At 43.6% G+C, this 20,037-nt stretch overlaps 3 protein-coding genes across 4 annotated transcripts; 2 read left to right on the forward strand and 1 right to left on the reverse strand.

Moving 5' to 3' along the window:
* The first annotated feature begins 33 nt into the window (after nucleotides 1–33).
* Nucleotides 34–9,298, forward strand: LOC125762267 (attractin). 2 transcript variants are annotated; one of them, XM_049424153.1, is made up of 6 exons: nucleotides 37–1,349; nucleotides 2,540–5,713; nucleotides 5,793–5,919; nucleotides 6,008–6,094; nucleotides 6,164–6,245; nucleotides 6,309–9,298. In XM_049424153.1, exons 1-6 carry the CDS (start codon nucleotides 1,030–1,032, stop codon nucleotides 6,461–6,463), a joined length of 3,945 nt encoding a protein of 1,314 aa, XP_049280110.1. In that variant the 5' UTR covers nucleotides 37–1,029; the 3' UTR covers nucleotides 6,464–9,298. The 2 variants fall into 2 exon arrangements, with proteins under 2 accessions (XP_049280109.1, XP_049280110.1); XM_049424152.1 differs by having other exon boundaries at nucleotides 34–1,349; nucleotides 6,164–9,298.
* A 259-nt stretch (nucleotides 9,299–9,557) lies between these two features.
* LOC125762278 (charged multivesicular body protein 3) lies at nucleotides 9,558–10,780 on the reverse strand. Its single transcript, XM_049424169.1, has 2 exons — nucleotides 10,499–10,780; nucleotides 9,558–10,408 (listed from the first exon to the last, which is right to left on the reverse strand). Exons 1-2 carry the CDS (start codon nucleotides 10,541–10,543, stop codon nucleotides 9,791–9,793), a joined length of 663 nt encoding a protein of 220 aa, XP_049280126.1. The 5' UTR covers nucleotides 10,544–10,780; the 3' UTR covers nucleotides 9,558–9,790.
* Nucleotides 10,781–10,899: 119 nt separating this feature from the next.
* LOC125762272 (ATP-dependent RNA helicase SUV3 homolog, mitochondrial) lies at nucleotides 10,900–13,843 on the forward strand. The gene is made up of 3 exons (XM_049424160.1): nucleotides 10,900–11,455; nucleotides 11,529–12,032; nucleotides 12,105–13,843. Exons 1-3 carry the CDS (start codon nucleotides 11,146–11,148, stop codon nucleotides 13,592–13,594), a joined length of 2,304 nt encoding a protein of 767 aa, XP_049280117.1. The 5' UTR covers nucleotides 10,900–11,145; the 3' UTR covers nucleotides 13,595–13,843.
* Nucleotides 13,844–20,037: the final 6,194 nt, after the last annotated feature.

The following is a 20,037-nucleotide window of genomic DNA, read 5'->3' on the forward strand; positions in this document are numbered from 1 at the left end:
ATGCTTATTCATGTGTCGTAAAGCGATGAATTATTGAACATGTTCACAAAACTAAAACATTTCATACAATTCATTGCACATAATGTCACAAAATTGTCCCATCCAGCGCCCAGCAGTACAATACGTAAATAACAACATCAAACAACACTACCAAACAACTTGACAGTGGAGAAGCAAAAGAAAAAGCCACACAGAAGAAAGAAAGGAGTGAAAAGATAGGAGGAAATCTCTTCCGTCAGACACTGGCTGGAGTAGTCGAGGGTCAAATCAAGATTCAAGCGAAGAAATACGGAAAAATATCACACAAGAAAAGTGTTCGCAAACTTGCTGCAAACGACTTCCGTGCAGCTAGTGCGTGCTGGTGGACCACGTTTGTGCTACAGCTGTGAGCAAAGTTGACCAGGTTGCTGCCCCCCCCTCATTGGCAGAATGTGACACTGTTCGTGACGAGTTGTTGTGTGGTGCAATGGCGATAGCGAAAGGAAAGTAGTCGCAACGGAGAAGATTTGCATTGGCCATCGCCATCGCCAACCTGCCACCATAATACCCGCTCGTATGTGCAACGAAAAGACTGTGTGCGTTCCCGTGCGTTGGGACAGCAAGTAGGGCAGCAGACGGCAGGACGGGTTCCGTCTGGTTGGTCTGGCTGGCTGCAGAAGTGCGTGTATCGTGAATCGGTGTGCATCGTACGTCCAAAGAAGTTTTTTGTACAAAAGAGCATTTGGCTCCGAAAACCATTTCTGGCAGCAGTAGCAGCAGTAGCCATAGTGCATTTTCCGTTTGTTTTATTTGTGTTTTTGTCCAGTGCAATTGGGCAACGAATAATCTAGCAGTGCGCGTAGTTTGTGGAACGGGATAATCGAAGGCACCGTTGCCGCAGGGTGGTTGAACACGGTTGTGCTGTGTGTCCGCTGTGTCGAGCGTACAAAGAGTAGGTGCACGGTTCTGCCTGCAGCATAGACTACCCCGTATCGGGGTTGATTTTCTGTTCGAAAGTGGAGTGGTCTTCCGGTAGCGCAGCGAAGCGGAATGCCGCTCGAGTATCTGCAAATGTTTGTTTATCTGCTGCACAAATCCAAGTATCGAAGAAAATGTGGCCCACCGCCATCACCATCGGTGGTGGTTGGCCGTGCCATGGATCTGTGTCGTCTTTCATTGGTGCTGTTAGCTTTATCATGCCACTTTGGCCCTACCGTCGTGTCGTGCCAAGGGTTGGCTGGGGTGGCCGATTCCGTCAACAAATGCACGGACGTACGCTGTATGAACGGTGGTGTCTGTAAAAATGGAACCTGTGTCTGCCCGGACGGCTGGCAAGGGTCCGAGTGCCAATTCTGCGGTGGTAAGGTTAGGTAAGTGTCGTCATTCGAAACCTGTTTGTATTTGAAAGCAGGAAAAACAAAATGCAAGAACCAATACCGTGCATACGGGGACGATCGCTACACTCCCAAGTACCGTCCCAGTGACCTGCATTTATGGTGTACAGGGGGACTAGAAACCATCCAACATACTACGAACAACCCGACCAGCCGCTGATTCCATCCAGCAAGTTTGGCCTGAAATTCTGTAATCAGATTAAAACTGGCAATGGAAAAGCGAGGAAAAACAACAGCAAGAAAACTATGTGCGCAAGCTTCTTCGCGATTGAATCCAATCAAATGCTTACATGTGTTGGATGCGTAAAATAGTAGTTTTCGTACATTTGTGTCCGTTTCGTGTACGAACAGCTGTTGTGAAATGAAGCGTTGCAAAATGATAGTATACAATCTACATTCGGGAAGAAGTTAAAAATAAACATCGATACGACTTTTAAACAAAATCGTTTTGTTGCAATCAAAGCTGTGGCGCATTTTTAATTTTCCTACTTTTGATTCAACTTTCGTTGATTCGTTCATCAACAGCGATGAACAAAAAGGCTGAAGCAAACAACACCACCACCAAACAACAAACAATCCGGAAACGAAGGAAACCATAATCCCCATTGTGAATGTCGGATCGAAAAATAGCCTCACAGAAAATTAGGTTGCTCACTGTAGGTTTCTTTCCCATCTGTGTGCGTGAATCAGTGAGATACTTTTTTTTTATTCGGCTTCGAATGGTGTGTACTTTTTTTTTATTTCGTTTTCGTGCTTTAGCAATTTGATGCACTGGATCGTACTTCTTATCTACCCTGGACGTTAATTACGCTGGATGATGATGGTTTACAGAAAAATACCCGTGGCAAGGAGAGGTCGTCTCGTCTCTTTATCTTACGATTTTACGTTGTTTTTTTATGAGGGCAACTACGGAAGCATAAGACGCCAAGTAGGCTATGCGTATTGCTACGTGATACAGAGTGATATCATGAGACAGGAACTGATGAATGATACCATAAACAAGGGGGATTTTTGGTGATATTTTAAAAATAAAAAAAAAAATAAATTCAAGAAAGTAGTCATCCATGAATGTAAATAAATAAATTTGCATTAAATCCCACACCTGCAGATGTCCATTTATGGCTTATACTAATAATTTGCTTCGTTTTTGCTTTTCTTCTTTCTAGACTGACGGATCCATCAGGCAGCATCCATGATGGGCTCGGTAACTATTCGATCGGTGTCAAATGCAGTTGGCTGATCGATGCACGCGAACACAACAGCATCACCGACAAGGTGTCGAACGGTCCCACCCAACCGTCGGTGATACGGCTCCATCTGGAAGAGTTTGCCACCGAATGTGGCTGGGACCATCTGTACGTGTACGATGGCGATTCCGTCGAGTCACCGCTGCTGGCAGTGTTTAGCGGGTTGATGTATCGGAAAAATTTCACCATCCGTCGAATACCGGAAGTGTTTGCCCACTCCGGTTCGGCGCTGTTACATTTCTTCAGCGACGATGCGTACAACATGTCGGGGTTCAACATTTCCTACCAAGTGAACGCCTGCCCAACGAACGATTCGTCGCTCAACTGTTCGGGCAACGGCGATTGCTGGAATGGTGAGTGTAGTTGCAACAGTGGATTTACCGGCGCCGCCTGTAATATTCCGCGCTGTCCAAACTATTGCTCCGCCTATCTGGGACGTGGCGTGTGCGACAAGAAGCAGCAGCGATGTGTCTGCAGTGCCGGCTACACGGGGAACGATTGTTCGCAAACGATCGCGCACGGCTACTGGACGGCGATCGATGCCGGCGAAACGGAAGGCTTCACACCGCCGGGCAGTGCGTCGCACGGTGCGGCCGTCTTTCACGATACCCTGTACGTGATTGCGGGCGAAAGTTACGGCAAAGCGGAAGCACTGCTGTACATGTACGATTTCAACGGGAAGGTTTGGGAAACGGCCCACACCGAGAGCAAACCGGTGCCGGAGCTGCGGTACGGTGCGTCGACGGTCATCTTCGGCGACAAGATATTCATGTACGGCGGTGTAATTGAGGGTAAGGGCGTCTGCGGCGAACTGTGGGCATTCGATGTGAGTGCAAAGATTTGGGAAAACATTACCGTAAAGTCGGAACAGTGCAACGAAACGTACGAGATGTGTGGGCCGCTCCGTTCGGCCGGACACACCGCGACAATCGTGACCAACTACGATCAAACCGGAGCCAGTGGTAAGAAGATACTGTCCGGTGGGGGTACCTCCCAGAAGATGGTGATCATTTTCGGCCATTCGCCACAGTTCGGCTACCTGAACACGGTGCAGGAGTTTAACTTTGGTACGCGCGAATGGAAGATCGTACCGACGCGCGGGTACCCGGTAAAGGGTGGTTACGGTCATTCGGCTGCATACGATCCGCTACGCGAACGCATCTACGTGTACGGGGGCATCGTATCGGAGAGTGACAGCTCGCAGTTGCTAAGCAACAAACTGTTCAGCTACGAACCGCACGAGCGTCTGTGGACGTTGCTGGAGACGGCACCAACGGCGCGTTTTCTACACACGGCCAACTTCCTTACACCCGGTCTGATGATGGTGTTCGGTGGTAATACACACAACGACACATCGCACAGCTTTGGTGCGAAATGTTACTCGCGCGATCTTATGGTGTACGATGTGCTGTGTGATTCGTGGCACACGCAACCCATGCCAGGCGATCTCTACGCGGATCTCGCACGGTTTGGCCATTCGGCAGCTGTTTTCGAGCGCTCGCTGTACATCTACGGTGGGTTCGATGGGCAGATGATTAACGACATGCTAAAGTTCACACCGGGCGAATGTCACGCGTTTAACCGCACGGAACAATGTCTTAATACGCGCCCGGGTGTAAAATGCGTGTGGGACATTCAAAAGAACAAATGCTTGCCGGCGGCGGCGGTACAGCGCGAGCGGTTGTTCGATCGCGACCAGGAAGGTTTGGAAGTGTGTCCGAAGAAGAGCCGCCTGGTAATGACACAACAGGAGCTGATGGATTACGAGCTGTGCAGTCAGCTGACAACGTGCCAGGGTTGCGTTTCGACCGCGTACGGCTGCATGTTCTGTGGCATCGGTAATGGGAAGGGTATCTGCGTGAAGGAGAAGTGCCCGGACGTGTCGTATACGTTTCGGGCCGATTTCTATCCCACCAAGGCGCTGAAGGACTGTCCGGATAATGATGAGCATGTGTGTGCGCAACTGCACGGATGTCACGCCTGTACGGCGGTGAGCGTATGCCACTGGGACTACGAGCATAGCAAGTGTCAGTACAGCCGGAACAAGTCGGGTGATGCGCTGAACGATGCCTGTCCGCCGGCCTGCTCGGGGTTAACATCGTGCGGAAATTGTACGCAGGAAGAGTGCATCTGGTGCCAGAATGAACAGCGCTGCGTGGACAAGAATGCGTACACTGCTAGCTTCCCGTACGGACAGTGTCGCGAATGGACGACCGGTTCGAGTAAGTGCCGTGCGGCAAGTAGCGGGAAAAGCCAGTGTGGTTTCTATCGTACCTGTGCCCAGTGCCGGGATGATCCTGCCTGTGGTTGGTGTGATGATGGTTCTATGACCGGGCTGGGCAAGTGTCTGCCGGGCGGCGATAGTGGAGCACACGAAGAGTCCGAATGTCCGGCACAGCGATGGCACTTTACGCACTGTCCCAGCTGTCAATGTAACGGTCACAGTACGTGCCCCGATTCGAAAACCTGCAAGCAGCCCTGCAATGATCTAACCGTCGGTTCAAACTGTGACAAATGCAAGCCGGGTTTCTGGGGCAATCCGGTCAATGGTGGCATTTGCCAAAAGTGTGAATGTAACGGACAGGCTCAGTACTGTCACAGCGAAACGGGCAAATGCTTCTGCAGTACCAAAGGGCTGGCGGGTGATCATTGCGAAAAGTGTGACGCAACTAACCATTACCATGGTGATCCGAGTCGCGGATCGTGCTACTACGATCTAACGATCGACTACCAATTTACGTTCAATCTGTCGAAGAAGGAGGATCGCCACTTTACGCAGATAAACTTCCGCAACTCACCGGTCAAGCCGGATATCGATGCTGACTTTACCATCACGTGCAGTGTGGCGGCACGGATGAACATCACCATCCGGACGGCCGGTGGCATCGAGAAGCCACTGTTTTCCGCCGTTAACTGTTCCACGTTTCGGTACCGATTCTCCAAGGCGGAGCATCAGTTTGGTATCGAGGATAATGTGACGCTGACGACGTTCTACGTGTACGTGTATGACTTTCAGCCACCGCTCTGGATACAGATTGCATTTTCGCAATATCCCAAGCTGAACTTACAACAGTTCTTCATTACCTTCTCAACGTAAGATACATTAATAGCGATTTTTTTATTCTGTTCAATATTTCCGGAGTTGATTAATCGAGCTTCTTTCGTTGTGCAGATGTTTCCTTTTGCTCCTCGTAATGGCGGCCATTCTGTGGAAGATTAAGCAACACTACGATATGTTCCGGCGTCGTCAGCGACTTTTTGTAGAAATGGAACAAATGGCGTCGAGACCATTTTCGCAGGTTAGTAGTTAAACGACTTTATGGCTACTTGCTGAACCCTATCCGGTAACAGTAGAGAAACTAAACTAAAATGTGAATCTCGTTGCAGGTTTTGGTGGAGATTGAAAGTAGGGAATACAACGAGTTATCGCCAGCGGTAGAAAATATTACCGCTGCGCCTCGGAAACGTAAAAAGGTAAAAGGTTCTTTATTTGAAAGCAATTGAGACATTGTTTTAATTTTCATTGTTTGTATCTCTTTACAGGACTCACCAAGTCCTATCGCACTGGAGCCATGCGAAGGCAACAGGGCGGCAGTTCTTTCGCTTCTAGTCCGGCTGCCAACGGGTATGCTAATGGGGATTCCCAATATCGATCAACACGCTAACTCTATTATTCTGTTGCTTTTAGGTGGCCTTCAGCATTCTCCTCCTGGTCAATCGGCAGGTCTTGCCGTCGCAAGTGCATTAGTAACGTTAGGAAACCCACGACGCTCGTCTATAGAACATCCGAAGGAACCTAAGACTAAGCGTAAGCAGAGCCAACACCCTGATAGTTGTATATAAAATATCATGTCTACGTATATCCATCCCGCGGGCAACAAAAGAAGAAATGCAACGGTTTTCGTTCGTCGAACCAACCCCATACGCTCCCGGTGTATCCGGTTTTGTTGGCGCTAACCATGGCAAGGCCATGCTTGTCTGTTGAACCTCAAAAAAAAGACCATCGTTGGGTTGTAAATGCGCCGCTGAACGGTTCTCCCCATCCCCAGGTTACGGACACGAAAGCGAGCACCAGGTGTTATTTATGAAACAATGCTCGGCAAAGTACATTAGTCCAACAGAACAACCATACAGATAGTGGCGAACACAAACCACAAAGACAAACGAAGCTTTATCGGTAAAGCGAATAGTTTGAGTTTGGCAAAATAAAGCCGAGATAGAACTCTTGCAAGCCTGGATAACATACAGAGTCTGAGACTAGGAACACGTGTGCGCTAAAGAAAGGCGCGCGTGGTTTACAATAATGCTAATAATTAATTACACTACCAATAATAATAATGATTAATCCGAGGACAAAGGGGACAGCAGCCAAGAAAGGGAACGGAGCGAAATAAGCGAGCAAAGCGCACTAGGCCGTATTACTTGTGCTTCGTTTGGTTAAAGTGTTTTTTTCTTCTTCCCCACACACAAGGGAGCAAGGCAGGAAATGAATGCATGAATAGTTCTTAGCTGGGTATCAACGTTAATTTAGTGACGTGTGTTAATTTGTGTGGCATTTGGGTGTGAACACCATATGGGCATTGTTATGCACTGCATGCAATAGAATTTCCGTTTCTGTTTCGTTAGAAACATCAGTTATTTTGGCAAATGAGATGAAATTTTAAATTTTGGCGTGAAAAAAGGTTGCGCTGTATACAGATTGCTCGCCGAAAGTTAGAAGGGAATCTTTAATTTAAAGTTTGTGCTCTGTGCTTAATCCGTTACTTATCCTGAAGTTTGATGGAAAGCTTTGTTTCAACATCAATACCGTTTCATAATGGTATTGCTACCTTTTACCAGCGGTTCATTTGCGCACGTGTGTCTAGGTGTGATTGCATTTCCTGTAAAATTTGTACAAGTTGACAGGCTGCACAAAATACTCAAGGAAAAAAAGAGGATCAGGCAATATTAATTTTATGTTATTAAGGTTCTGCACTCTGTTCTGTTCTGTTTTTTTTTCATTTTTGGTTTCGACAAACAATCGACACTGAATGCTGCAAACCGATGAATGGCTTTTGTAAATTGTTCGCGTTTTAAATACAAATTTGTCTAATTCTACTACCAGGCCAAACGTATTGTGTGTGTGTGTGCGCGCGCGCTCGTGTGTGTGTGTGTGTGGGACATGAATCATTGCCAAATTCATGCTACCGATTTTATGCAAACAATGACTGAAAAGAACTCATAAAAAATGCTACTAATGTGAAAGAATTCCTGTGGGAAAGAACAAAACCTTATGTAGTAAAACGTGTGGATGTAGGATGCTGCTAGGTAGTAGCTTGTAGTGGTAGAAACTGGCCCGAAGTAAAACAAAACTCTGAAGCGTCGCGGAAGAAAAAAGGTTAGCGAAGGAAACAACATTGTGATGATTATTAGATATGTATTAATCGAAACACATCGTTTTATCTTTCGTTCGTTGCGTCGTGTTGTCTAGTGTGTGGTTTATTTTTGCCGAAAGCGTGAAACCCATTTAAAGGTGATCTCCATCTGTTTTACCATTGAATCTGTCGATCTGCACGAGAGTGATCTGACAGAGAGAAAGAGTGCTTGCAAGATAGATAGCCGATTATGTTACTATGCTCTTCGTCCTGCACACGGTGTACAATTTAGGCAGCATAATAGCGATAGGTTTCATCAGGATCTGTGTTGTGTTCTCTTTTGCAAAGCATTAGAATTAGAGCCACAAGGGGTTACAGGAAGCAGAGGACCTACAGGTAGGGCAGAAGTTGAACGGGACTAAACAGGAAACGGTTTAAAAACTGATCATGTGTGTGTGTGTGTGCGCGTTAAATCAAAATTGGTAAAGTGAAGACAAAACGTAACAGCAAAAAGTGGCAAGCTAAAAGCCAAACCGGTCGGGGATGTTAGCTATTGAAAGAGTTGCTGCAAACGCTAGCTATTATTGCAACGAAAAATGAAAACTAAACAACAATCAGCTTTTGCCGGCATTAGTTGTATGTGTATACCGCCAAACTGGACGTGAAACAAAAGCAAAAAAAAGCTGAAGAACAAAGTGCAACATTTTCCCACTGCAAGGGGAAGCTGTGCAGCCTTTCGCCAGTTTAGCATATGTGTAGGTGTGCTCGTATTTCGTTTTGCAGAGACTGTGACTATGATATATGCATATACATATACATACTGAATATATATAAACTGAACATATTTAATTACGACGGGGGACAAACCAGTGTTTCCGACGCACTGCACTTTTAATCCAAAATCGTACGCGTGTCACTGTGTATTGGGTGTATTTTTTTCTTCTTCTTTGATTTAGGATATGTTTTCTTTAGCTAGTGTTTTGGTTTGTGTTTTGAGGATATCCGGCAGCTACAATCGAGCGAGAGGCTGCTACATACCGTACCGGATACGTTAAGCAATAAGACGAGTAACGAGCATGTTCCCAAAGGCAGTTGGGAGCAGTAGTTCGCGGCCGCAATAGGGAGAAAAAGGGATAAGAATTTTAACCAGTACGCAGCGGATCATACGATGGTGCAGCTATATGATGAGAAAGGTTTAAAGTAAAGCAGGAATAGTTCCACTAAAAAAGAAAGACGCATAAATACACAATGCAATGAAGAAGACAAGCGCGGACGGTAAAGATGGTGTGAATTAGCAAGGAAGAACGGATTAGTATACAAAAGGGCGTTTTGTCAATAAAAAAAACAATGATTGCAAAGATAGTGGGAGCAAATTTGCGGTTTTAATCGTAAAACAAAATCAAATAAATCCACTCCACTTATTAAAGACGAAGAAAAAAAATAACGGCTAAGACAAGGATGGAACGAAAAAACAAACAAACAAAATTAAGTATTTTATGGCATTTGTTGCGGTAATAAATGAAAAAATGAAGGATACAACAGCGAGTTGCATAGCAATTGGACACGTGAAACGTACACAGAGGTAAGATAAGTTAAGTTTTATTTTAACATACATAATCGGGGAAGAAATTCCTTTCAGGATATAGTTTTTATTCGCATTCACATCTTTGAGGGCAAACGTGTAAATAGCTAGAACTAACGTTACCTCAAACGAACAGTATTTAAGTTATGTACGTGTGAGTGTGTGTGTGTGTGTGTGTGGGTTAAGAAAAAAAACCCCGAAAGTGGTCAGTAAGGACGGGGACGGGGATAACATTCACGACCTGAGTGCCTGCAATCGACTCTGCATCTCCTTCATATCATCCTCTTCATCCTCCTCCTCTTCGGCACGTGAGGTCGACGGTTCATCTTTCGTGGGGTTGGCGAGCGGAGTGGCCGGCGCTTCGCCCAGCTTACCAGCCGTAATCTCCCACAGCACATGGTCAATCTCTTTCTGCGCTTCCTCCTCCATCTCCTCGACGTCCTCGAGCGATTCCATCGTTTCGTCGATCATTTCCTCGATGATGCCGGCCTTCATCATCTCCTTGGACATCTCGCGCATCGAGGCGGCCACCTCCGGGAGTTTCACAAGCGCCTGCATTGCCTGCATAACTTCGGTCGATTTGGCCAGCGAGCCCGCTACGCGCACTGTCGCCATCTGGTTCTTCATCTGTAGCTGCACCGAGTTGATGTGTGCCTTACTGGTGTAGATTTTGTTGATCGCTTTCCGCGAACGGATCATCTCCTTCGCCAGGATCGTGCACACCTCCTTGTCGTTCTTTTTGGCCGCCTCTTTGAGCGAGCGCTTAATTTTGTCTTCCTCCCGCTGGATGGACCGTATTTGGCGATCGAGTGCGAATGATTCTTTCCGTAACTTCGACGACCATTCCTGCACCTGTAATGCACCCAAAATTGAATCGCAATGGAACATTAATCAGGTCTACAACACAACACCACACTTTCCGGAGCCAGTTATGCCGCTTACCATATCTTTCGGGTTTCGGTCCTGTGATTTACCAAAGAGACCCATGCTGACAATTGCACGACGGAATAACTATACAGCCCCGAGCTACGCGAAACACCGGCGCACGGTATAAAGTAATTTGCTAACAGAAGCTCCAAATAAATAACTAATTAACGATGAAATACTTGTGAAACGCGCACCACCTTTGCTTCTTTTCACAGCCAGCTTATTGTTGCGTTTGTTTTGTTATGATTCACTCGCAAACAGAGCAGCAGTCGTCTCCGAGTGAAGGAATGAATGCCCTTGAGTTTGACAGTTGCCAATGGGGTTGGGTAATTGCCAATGGGTAATTAACTCATTTACCCAAAGCTAGCCAATAAACAGGTGAGATAAGAAATTACAGAAGTAATGGTAAATTAATGACGCTATTTTTGTCCCCGTGCGTAGTGTTTTGTTTGCCTTTCCCATTCATAAAAAGAGGTAAACAAACCCCCTCTCCACTAGGGTAGTTTTGTGTGGGTGCGTGTGTGCACAATTTGACAGTTGTTAATGTCAGCACACGTGCAAGATCAAAACAAGCTCTCGAATGCGCTTGCCGTGCAGGCGCAATATTTTTACCGGCTTTGTGGTGATTGGAAGAATTACACAATACTGCAGCAGTGCGCAAAATGTTGGTAAATGGACACAGATGGGCACGATGTTGTCGAACGATGCTAAACTCGGTACAGGTTGCATCGCGCGCAACGAACGGTGTCCGACGAATATTGGTTCCCTGTAGCACCGCAGTCGAATCGTACCGGGGTAAGAAAGATGATAGCAAACTGTTTACTCCAATTCCTATACGACCCAGCCCGGATGATATAAATGTTGGTGCCGAGCTGACGGGCGTGTTAGATAAGGCGGAAATGCTGAAGGTGATATTGAAGTTCAGTAACCGGAAAGAAATCAAGTTCCTCTGTCTGGAAAATGGGATCGATTGTAAGTAATCGTTTGCTTGAAACCGTTCAAATCTATCCGTGATAATTACTATGATTTCCTGTACAATTCGTAGCGAATCTCCAACAGCAAGCGTTTATTAGCTTTCGAAAGTACTGTCTCGAAACGGATGCATTACCGGCCGACCTGCACGTTGTGCTCAGTGACATACTGCAGGGAGCGGGTCACGTAGATGATGTCTTTCCATACTTTTTACGGCACGTGAAGCAAATTTTTCCCCATCTCGAGTGCATGGACGATTTGAAGAAAATATCGGACCTTCGCCAACCGGCCAACTGGTACCCGAATGCGCGAGGCATGAACCGTAAGGTGATTTTCCACTCCGGTCCAACGAATTCGGGTAAAACGTATCACGCTATGGAACGCTTTCTCACAGCTAAATCGGGTGTGTATTGTGGTCCGCTGAAATTACTGGCCAGTGAAGTGTACAACAAGAGCAATCAGCGAGGAACGCCCTGCGATCTGGTGACCGGTGAGGAACGTAAATTTGCTAATGCGGAGGGCAAACCGTCTGCTCACGTGGCTTGCACAGTAGAGATGACTTCCATCAATACGCCTTGTGAGTTGTTTGGAAAAGAAAAACAAAGTACAGTATTTTCAGACAGTGAATAACATTTTATTTTGCTTTTAGATGAAGTTGCTGTAATTGATGAAATACAGCTGCTGAAAGATGTTGGGCGTGGATGGGCATGGACGAGAGCATTTTTGGGATTGATGGCGGAAGAAATTCACGTGTGCGGTGAACCAGGCACGGCCGACCTGCTACAGAAGCTGTGTGAAACGACACACGAATCACTCGAGGTGCGCAACTACAAACGGCTCACGCCACTGCACATCGAGGATCAAGCACTGCAAACGCTAGATAACGTTCTGCCGGGTGACTGCATTGTGTGCTTCAGCAAGAACGACATTTACGCAGTCTCGCGAGAGATTGAAGCTCGTGGCAAGGAAGTGGCAGTCATTTACGGTGGTTTACCGCCCGGCACCAAACTAGCACAGGCAGCCAAATTCAACGATCCGAACAACAGCTGCAAGGTGCTGGTAGCTACGGATGCTATTGGTATGGGGCTAAACCTGAGCATACGGCGCGTTATCTTCTACTCCATGATCAAACCAACGATGAACCAGAAGGGTGAGAAAGAGATGGACACAATTTCGGTATCGGCGGCACTTCAGATTGCAGGTCGAGCCGGTCGGTATGGCATGAAGTGGGAAGAGGGTTATGTGACGACATTCAAAGCGGAAGATTTGCCAACACTGAAAGGCATTCTTGCCCAGACACCGGAACCGCTCGCCCAAGCTGGTCTGCATCCGACCGCGGACATGATCGAACTGTACGCTTACCATCTGCCAAACGCAACTCTCAGCAATTTGATGGAGATTTTCGTGTCACTCAGCACGGTGGACGACTCGCTGTACTTTATGTGCAATACGGAGGATTTCAAATTTCTGGCCGAAACGATTCAGCACGTACCGTTACCACTGAGGGCGCGCTATATTTTCTGCTGCGCTCCGATCAATCGTAACATGCCGTTCGTGTGCTCCATGTTCCTGAAGTACGCACGCCGGTACAGCCGCAACGAGCCGGTTACGTTCGATTGGCTGTGCAATCAGTGTGGTTGGCCGTTCCAGCTACCGCGCACCATCATCGATCTCGTGCACCTCGAGGCGGTGTTCGATGTGTTGGATCTGTACCTTTGGTTAAGCTACCGGTTTCCGGACCTGTTCCCGGACGAGAAGCTGGTGCGCGACATACAGCGCGAGCTGGACGACATCATACAGCAGGGCGTGTTTCAAATTACGAAACTGTTGAAAAACTCCGAAACGGCCGTTTCCACCAACACGCCCGATGAGGACTCGTTCGTGATGCGGCAGAAGAAGAGCAAGTACTATCGGGAGGCAGGTGCCGGTGCAGGTGGGACGCGTGGAAGACTAACGGAGCGTTTGCTGGCACAGGGATTGCTGACACCTGCCATGCTGCAGGAGCTGAAGCAGGAATGGGACCAGCAAGCGAAACGTACGGGGAAGGGTGGCGCGGCCGAAGATGATGACGATCCGTTCGATGGTGGCAAGAAAGGATCATCGGGCCGTCGAAAAATGACGCGTGGCAAAGGAAAGTAATAAATAGATTACCGGAACGATAATACTATCGAAACTGGAGAATATTACCCCGTCACTAAACGCTTAGCAAATTGTCGCGTTTGCGAACGCGATTCAGAAAATTTTTGCTAAACTCCATATAAAAAAAATGCAAAAACTGCGCTATACGTGTATTTTCTGCGCGAATTGACGCCATGACAGTTTTCTGTAGTGGGGACCAGGATAGCTCGATTTTGCTGGCAATAACAACCCCCGGTCATGCAAAAGGGAGTTCATGTGGTCTAGTTTCTTTTGTTCTCATAGTCCCGAACTCATGGTGTTTGGCGGAGTCCGCCGTGGACTCCGGATATCAGACATTAAGGGCCACACGCACACACTCAAACCGACTTGGTATATAAAGCCCCGCGAAGCAACGCCCGAGAGCGTTCGTAGCGCGTGGATCTATGCCGGATTTTAGTAAAAAAAATGAACAAATGCCGCAAAATAAAACCGCCGGGGGGGGGGGGGGGGGGTTCCTCAAATTCTCTCTCTCGTGAGAGCTATTGGAGTGTGAGAGAATATTTTTTCGCCATACAATTTCCATCGAACATTTGCTGTAGTGATAGAGAACATTGGATTAGAAATTGGTGTAGAAAAAAATCATGCTTACATTTGCGCCTTACGACCATTCGTTGAGGTGGTTGTGTACCGTATATAAATGAAGCTGAATGGGAATTGATTTCAATGCTCGTATGATGTAAAAAATTATTCATTCATGCTGCTGCTTCAGGTGGTAATTTTTTCCCATGAGCGTTCAGACGGACGACAGGTAACTAGTACTGTTCGTTGTCGCTGTGCGCTAATGCATGCGGAAGGTGTTACTGGTTCTTGTAGCCAGTTAATAAACACAGGATGTTATGTAGGTGCGACTAGGGGAAACCGAATACCGCTGATGAGAATTGCACCACAAAACATTGCTTCGCCAAGAAATGCTAACCGGCTAAACACCGGCTCGTGTATGAGTGATGCGTTCGGGTGCATAGGTAAAGAATATGAATGTAAAAGGATGCGTCGATTAGGTGTCGCACGCTGGACCTAGAGGCAGTGAATGCTCAATTCAAAAGCTGTTCAACGGCCATCATTTTTTTTAATTCTTCATAAGCAATTTAACACTTTTCTTTACACCTTTATCCAAATCGTATGTTTGAAAGAATTTAAAAATTGCACATGTACATTTGTGACGCTGAAGCAATCCCCGTTCTATCTGATCCAAATAACATGGTTAATTTACTGTGTAAAAATCTGCAAAAATCTTTAAAAGATGCGAAGTTTTATATTCTACAACCTCAAAGAACGTCATTGCTCTGTAGCTCTTCAACTTTTTTTGTTATTCACTAAAAACCAAAAACCAGTATGTTACGGGCGACCGCAAGGAAATAGCTAAAGCAATGCATAGAAATGGAGCAAAATATACCTCGTTTTTGTAATTGAATTTTAGTATTATTTTATCTACATACCATGCGGGAAAATCTTGCAACTATTAGCCTAAAGTGTGGTCAACATATAGTAATCGATCATTTGTAAATAAATAATATTTTTAATACAAATAATATAAAGCGCCAGTACGCCCGAGCGGTCGCGTTGCTTTCCACATGGACGCCATAAGCAGTCGCGATGGTATTTTTAACTAGGCGTGGTTGAATTGGTGACTGGGAAGGTATAGAAATGCAATTTCAAAAATTAGGTCGCTTGAGCGTCACTAAATATTGTAAAGTTTAAACAAATCGAGTGCCTTTCTATTTTCAAACACGTACGTAGTGTTGTATATAATTATTATGAATGTAAATACTATTTTTAAAACAGAGGAATGGCTGTTAATTCGAAAAAAAATCTCATCTCATGGTCATTTCCCAGAAAAAAATCAATAAATTTGCCAATCTCCTATAGGCTATAGCCTTAGTCTTGATGTATTTGATGTATTTTAATGCGAATTGGTTGAAATAAGTTTCTTTTCACTCAAGTAATGCTATCAATAAAAAAAGAATAAAAAATAATAAAAAAATTAAAAAAATCGATTAATTTGGAAATCTCCTTTATTTTTTTAAATTTAGCAAAATTTATAAATTGATGGATTTTAATGTGAATTTGTTGAAATAATTTTCTTTTTGTTGGATGTCAAAACAATCCACAAACATGATTACATTTCGGGTAAAATCAAGTAGTCATTATTGAGATGGAAAATGGCTATAAAAGTTGTCCGTAACATTCAGACATAACACTTTTCACTCAAATAATTGCTGCATTGTTAATGAATTTATTGCTGGAATGTTGAACTTCCTTCAACAATGTCGGTATAAACAACACGATGGGCCATCTTTCTAGATAAATACAGCCCACTACTTACAGGTGTTCGATCTGTTTCGGAAGCTACGTCGGAATCGTAGTTATAATTACCTGAGTATTGGTGATACGGTGACGGTCATGATACAAAGTTCGATACAAAGATTTTTATCTTTATGCTACTCGAAGCTGCTTCTAATTGGTGCTATGCGATTTCTAATATTCGATCCCGATTGTATTTTGCCCGGTCTATGACGCGGTAATTTTCTTTGCTTAAATTAATTAAATTTAATTCAAGATTATTTTCTCGCTACCGTCTCGATGTCCTTGAAGTCGCGCCAGAATCGCAAAATTATTTTGGCAAATTGAGCTACTTTTCTCGCGTTCGCAAACGCGACAATTGCTAAGTCTGTAGTGACAGGGTTATGTATATGACTGTGTCTTTGCTGTGTATTTAAAATTCTCCGCCTAAAGGTATGCAATGCAATGTTGATGGGTAATTATTTCTCTGTTAAAAATTACCGAAAAGACTGCATTCACTTTATGTGCATAAATTCCATTCCTAAAGGTGAATATTCATAAAGCTTCAATGAAAGCGCATAAATTAAGTGTAGTATTCACACAGGTAGTGTATTTACATTAATTAGTCCCTTATTGTCTCAGACCGTCCGCAGCACTCTTCGCTCGATTTATATTGATTGAATTCAATGCTTTTTGATACTTTTGGCTCTTACCATTTCGGGTCTCGGGAATCTTTCTCATGAATTTGTTACTTTCACATTGCCACCAAACTCAAAAACACAAGAAATGTGTAAAAGTATCTTAATTTTCATAGCATCTCATATTAGTTAAAATTCGATAAAATTCTCGTTTGCTGAAGCAATATTCGCCATAATTTCATAATTTCGATTCACAGCTTCAAAGTTTCAAAATTTTGAATATCAAGTTATCTAGTTATTATCTACTAAAACTGTTCACCGCCAACCATTTCTAGTATTGCTGATCCGGTTTGAAAATGTTTTACCATCCTAAAGTAACCTTCCTTCATTTCTTTTCAATCGTTGAAGTCTCTTAACGTTAAGCTTACAATTCTCTAGAAACGGTCCCGGAACATGGTTAGGTAAGGTTAAATCTAATCAATAAGGTTAAACATAGAAATAAAATTGATAGATTGAGTCGCTAAATTATTTGGTTTTTCAGAACGACACTAATGAAGATTAGTGGTGGTGAAAAACGGCGCTGGTCTACACGGCAGGACTGGGGATCAAATCCCATCCGGAATAAGTCTTGTAAGCCACAAAAGGGCCGGCATGACCTCAGAGGTCGTTACGCCAAGAAGGAGGACTAATGAAGATTTTAAAAAATAATAGATTAGTGATTTTTGCAAAACCTTAAACTATGTGATTTATAAAATATTCAGCAAAGTTGTGCAAACGACAATTCTAAACATCTTTTTTCTAAATTGACTCTTTGTTAACACAGGAAAGTGAAGTACTGGGCGTCTCCATTGGTAAATAATATTTTTCGTGATGCAATGGTTTGCATAAGCCGTGGGATCAACTGTTTTGTTCGGTTATTGTTACGTTCTTCTTTTGTCATAACCAACTATTTTTAAAGAGGTTTTAAGTTTTAAAATGACTAATGGCAATTCTTACGAATGCCTATCAATCAGCGATTGAAGGTTGTTCTTTGGACACAGGAAAATGGGAACGTTTTTTTAAGTTTGAAGAATAATTGAATGTAAGATTTGGATATATTTTAATTTAATTAAGTCAGGCTTCACAGCGAGGATTAATACATCTAGAAGGTTGAATATACGTTGCGTTCAAGAAAAATTTAAAATTTTCATCAAACCTCGGCTTTGTGATGTGAGGTGTAATCAGTCATCATAAAGAGAAAGTAAATCAAAATAAATATTGTCATCAATCAGGCTAGCTTCTCAATGGAGCTAATTACAATATGGAATCATGCAATCGTTTTAACAGTGAAATCGATAACATTTTCACACAGACTCGCACAGAGTAAAGCAAAAGGGGAAAAAACAGTTCGATATGGCATTTGATTTTATTGAATCACTTTCGTAAAACAGTGTTACTAGTGTTTACATTACTGATGCATACTGTATATCCATGGCTTAGTGCATCCCGTGGTGCACACGCAGGAAATTTCAAGTGTACGTGTGAGTGTGTGTGTGTGTGTGTATGTGTGTATATTATTACATCTCCCCCGCTTTTTCAGCAATCACTACTTTGCGTTCCCGCATTGATGAAAGCTCCATTGGAGCGGATAAAAGGAAAGCTTCCTTGCTAGTAGTCGTATGGTTTTTTTTTGTGTGTCAATACCTGTTAGCCTGTGTTTCCATGATTGAAAAAGGCTTTTCCCTTTCCTACAATGGTTTACCCATTGCTGAATTGGGTTTTACATGTACTATTCATTGTTTGTATTCATGAGTTTTAGAAACGTACTAGCCTTTTCGGTTTGCTCTGTTTTTATTTATTTTTTTTCTGTTTCTCATTTTATTTGATAAAAGCTTTTCGCGGTGTGTTTGTAAACATTATTTAACAGTTTCAAGATTTTTGTCTTACACACTAGGCAGCTAATTGGAATTGGTTGAATATTTGCTACGATAATAATAAACTACTGCGTAGTTTTGGTTTTGTTTTCTTTTTTTTTGTTTTCATTAAGAAACCAAGGCAAACAATAGCATTTAAAACTGTAAATCAGTTCATTTCGAACATTCAATTATCATCATTTTAACTTGCTTTTCTACGGTTTGTTTTGACTGCATCGAATGTGTGTAATTTCAACACTTTTCTATGTTTTGTTTTAGAATTTTTTTTTCTTTGCAATTGTAATAAAATCGAGCTTGTTATGCTACTTTTGTATTGGTAGTGCATTTTCTAGTAATTTATTTGGTTGATTGTTTGATTCTTGTTCTTTTAGAACTTTCTACATAAACAGCTTCATGAAGCAAGTCAGATGAAGTCCAAGGAAGATCCAAAACCATAAAGAAGATAAAACAAATAAAAGAAAATTTGTAAATGTAACATTGTGCTGTCAGTTTGCTGTCAGTTTGCTGTCAGTTCACTAATAAACATTTGTATAGAATGTCAGAAAGCTTAGTGCTTTGGTTTTTCGATGAGTCCGTGAGTCATTGGAATAACTACCAAATCTGAAATGAACATTCCCACACTCATGTACCCTCCCATTGACACTTGAAACTCTTCTCTCCTGTGCCGACAAACGGCGCGAAAATGGCGTCCCATACGGTTCGATCCGATTGCCATCACAGGAGTGTTTCATGTCAGGTTAAAGATATTCGGAAATGTAGTTAAAAAAAGCAAGAAAACCCCTTTTCTTCCCAGTTCCTATTTACCATAGCGTCTGATCGTATCGTGCGTCTTTAGTGATTTAGTGAAGAGTTCTTATCAGTATGGGTAAAGGGAGGGCTAGTAGTATCGTGCTTGCATTCGTGAAGAAGCTGTACTTCTGTGTGCTGTACTACAACTGGTTCCTGTAGTGTAATGTTTATATATTTATATATATTTTAATTTGTTAGCATATATATGTATCAACAATAACTACGACGAGGTGACTCCGTACTCTGGCTTGCGTCAAGTTTGCATCGGGGTTCAGATCTGCTATCTGGTTTAAATGGTATCATTTTTGTTTCTTTTTATCGTGAGGTCATTTGATGTTCCTCCCGCGAGAATAAATTCTTCCACTTCTAGCTCATGTCCAGGGAGGCAAGGGACGACACGGTAGATTTACTGCTTACTGCTCGTTGGTTGCGTTATACAAGAAAATATTTTCATTACTACTTAACTGATTTGCTACTAGGAAAAAAAAAGATTATCTACTATTTACTACACCCTTTTGCTATTTTTCTCCTTCTCTATATTCATATTCCTTGTACCTACTTTCAGCCTCTTTTTTTCTTCATCTCAATGTGCCATCGAAGTGAATCACTTCTGTTGCACGGTTTTGTGCAAAAGGAATTTATACTTATACGTTTTGCTATCACTATGTTCAATTTTAAAAGGGTATTTTTTTTTTGTTTGTTTTTGCTTCTTTTTTGTCTGCTTATTCTAAATATGGTATGTCGTTGTTTGTTTCGGTGCTCTTCATTGGTGGGTGATAGAACT

This window comes from Anopheles funestus, chromosome 2RL, assembly GCF_943734845.2.
Source record: "Anopheles funestus chromosome 2RL, idAnoFuneDA-416_04, whole genome shotgun sequence".
Taxonomy (NCBI): domain Eukaryota; kingdom Metazoa; phylum Arthropoda; class Insecta; order Diptera; family Culicidae; genus Anopheles; species Anopheles funestus.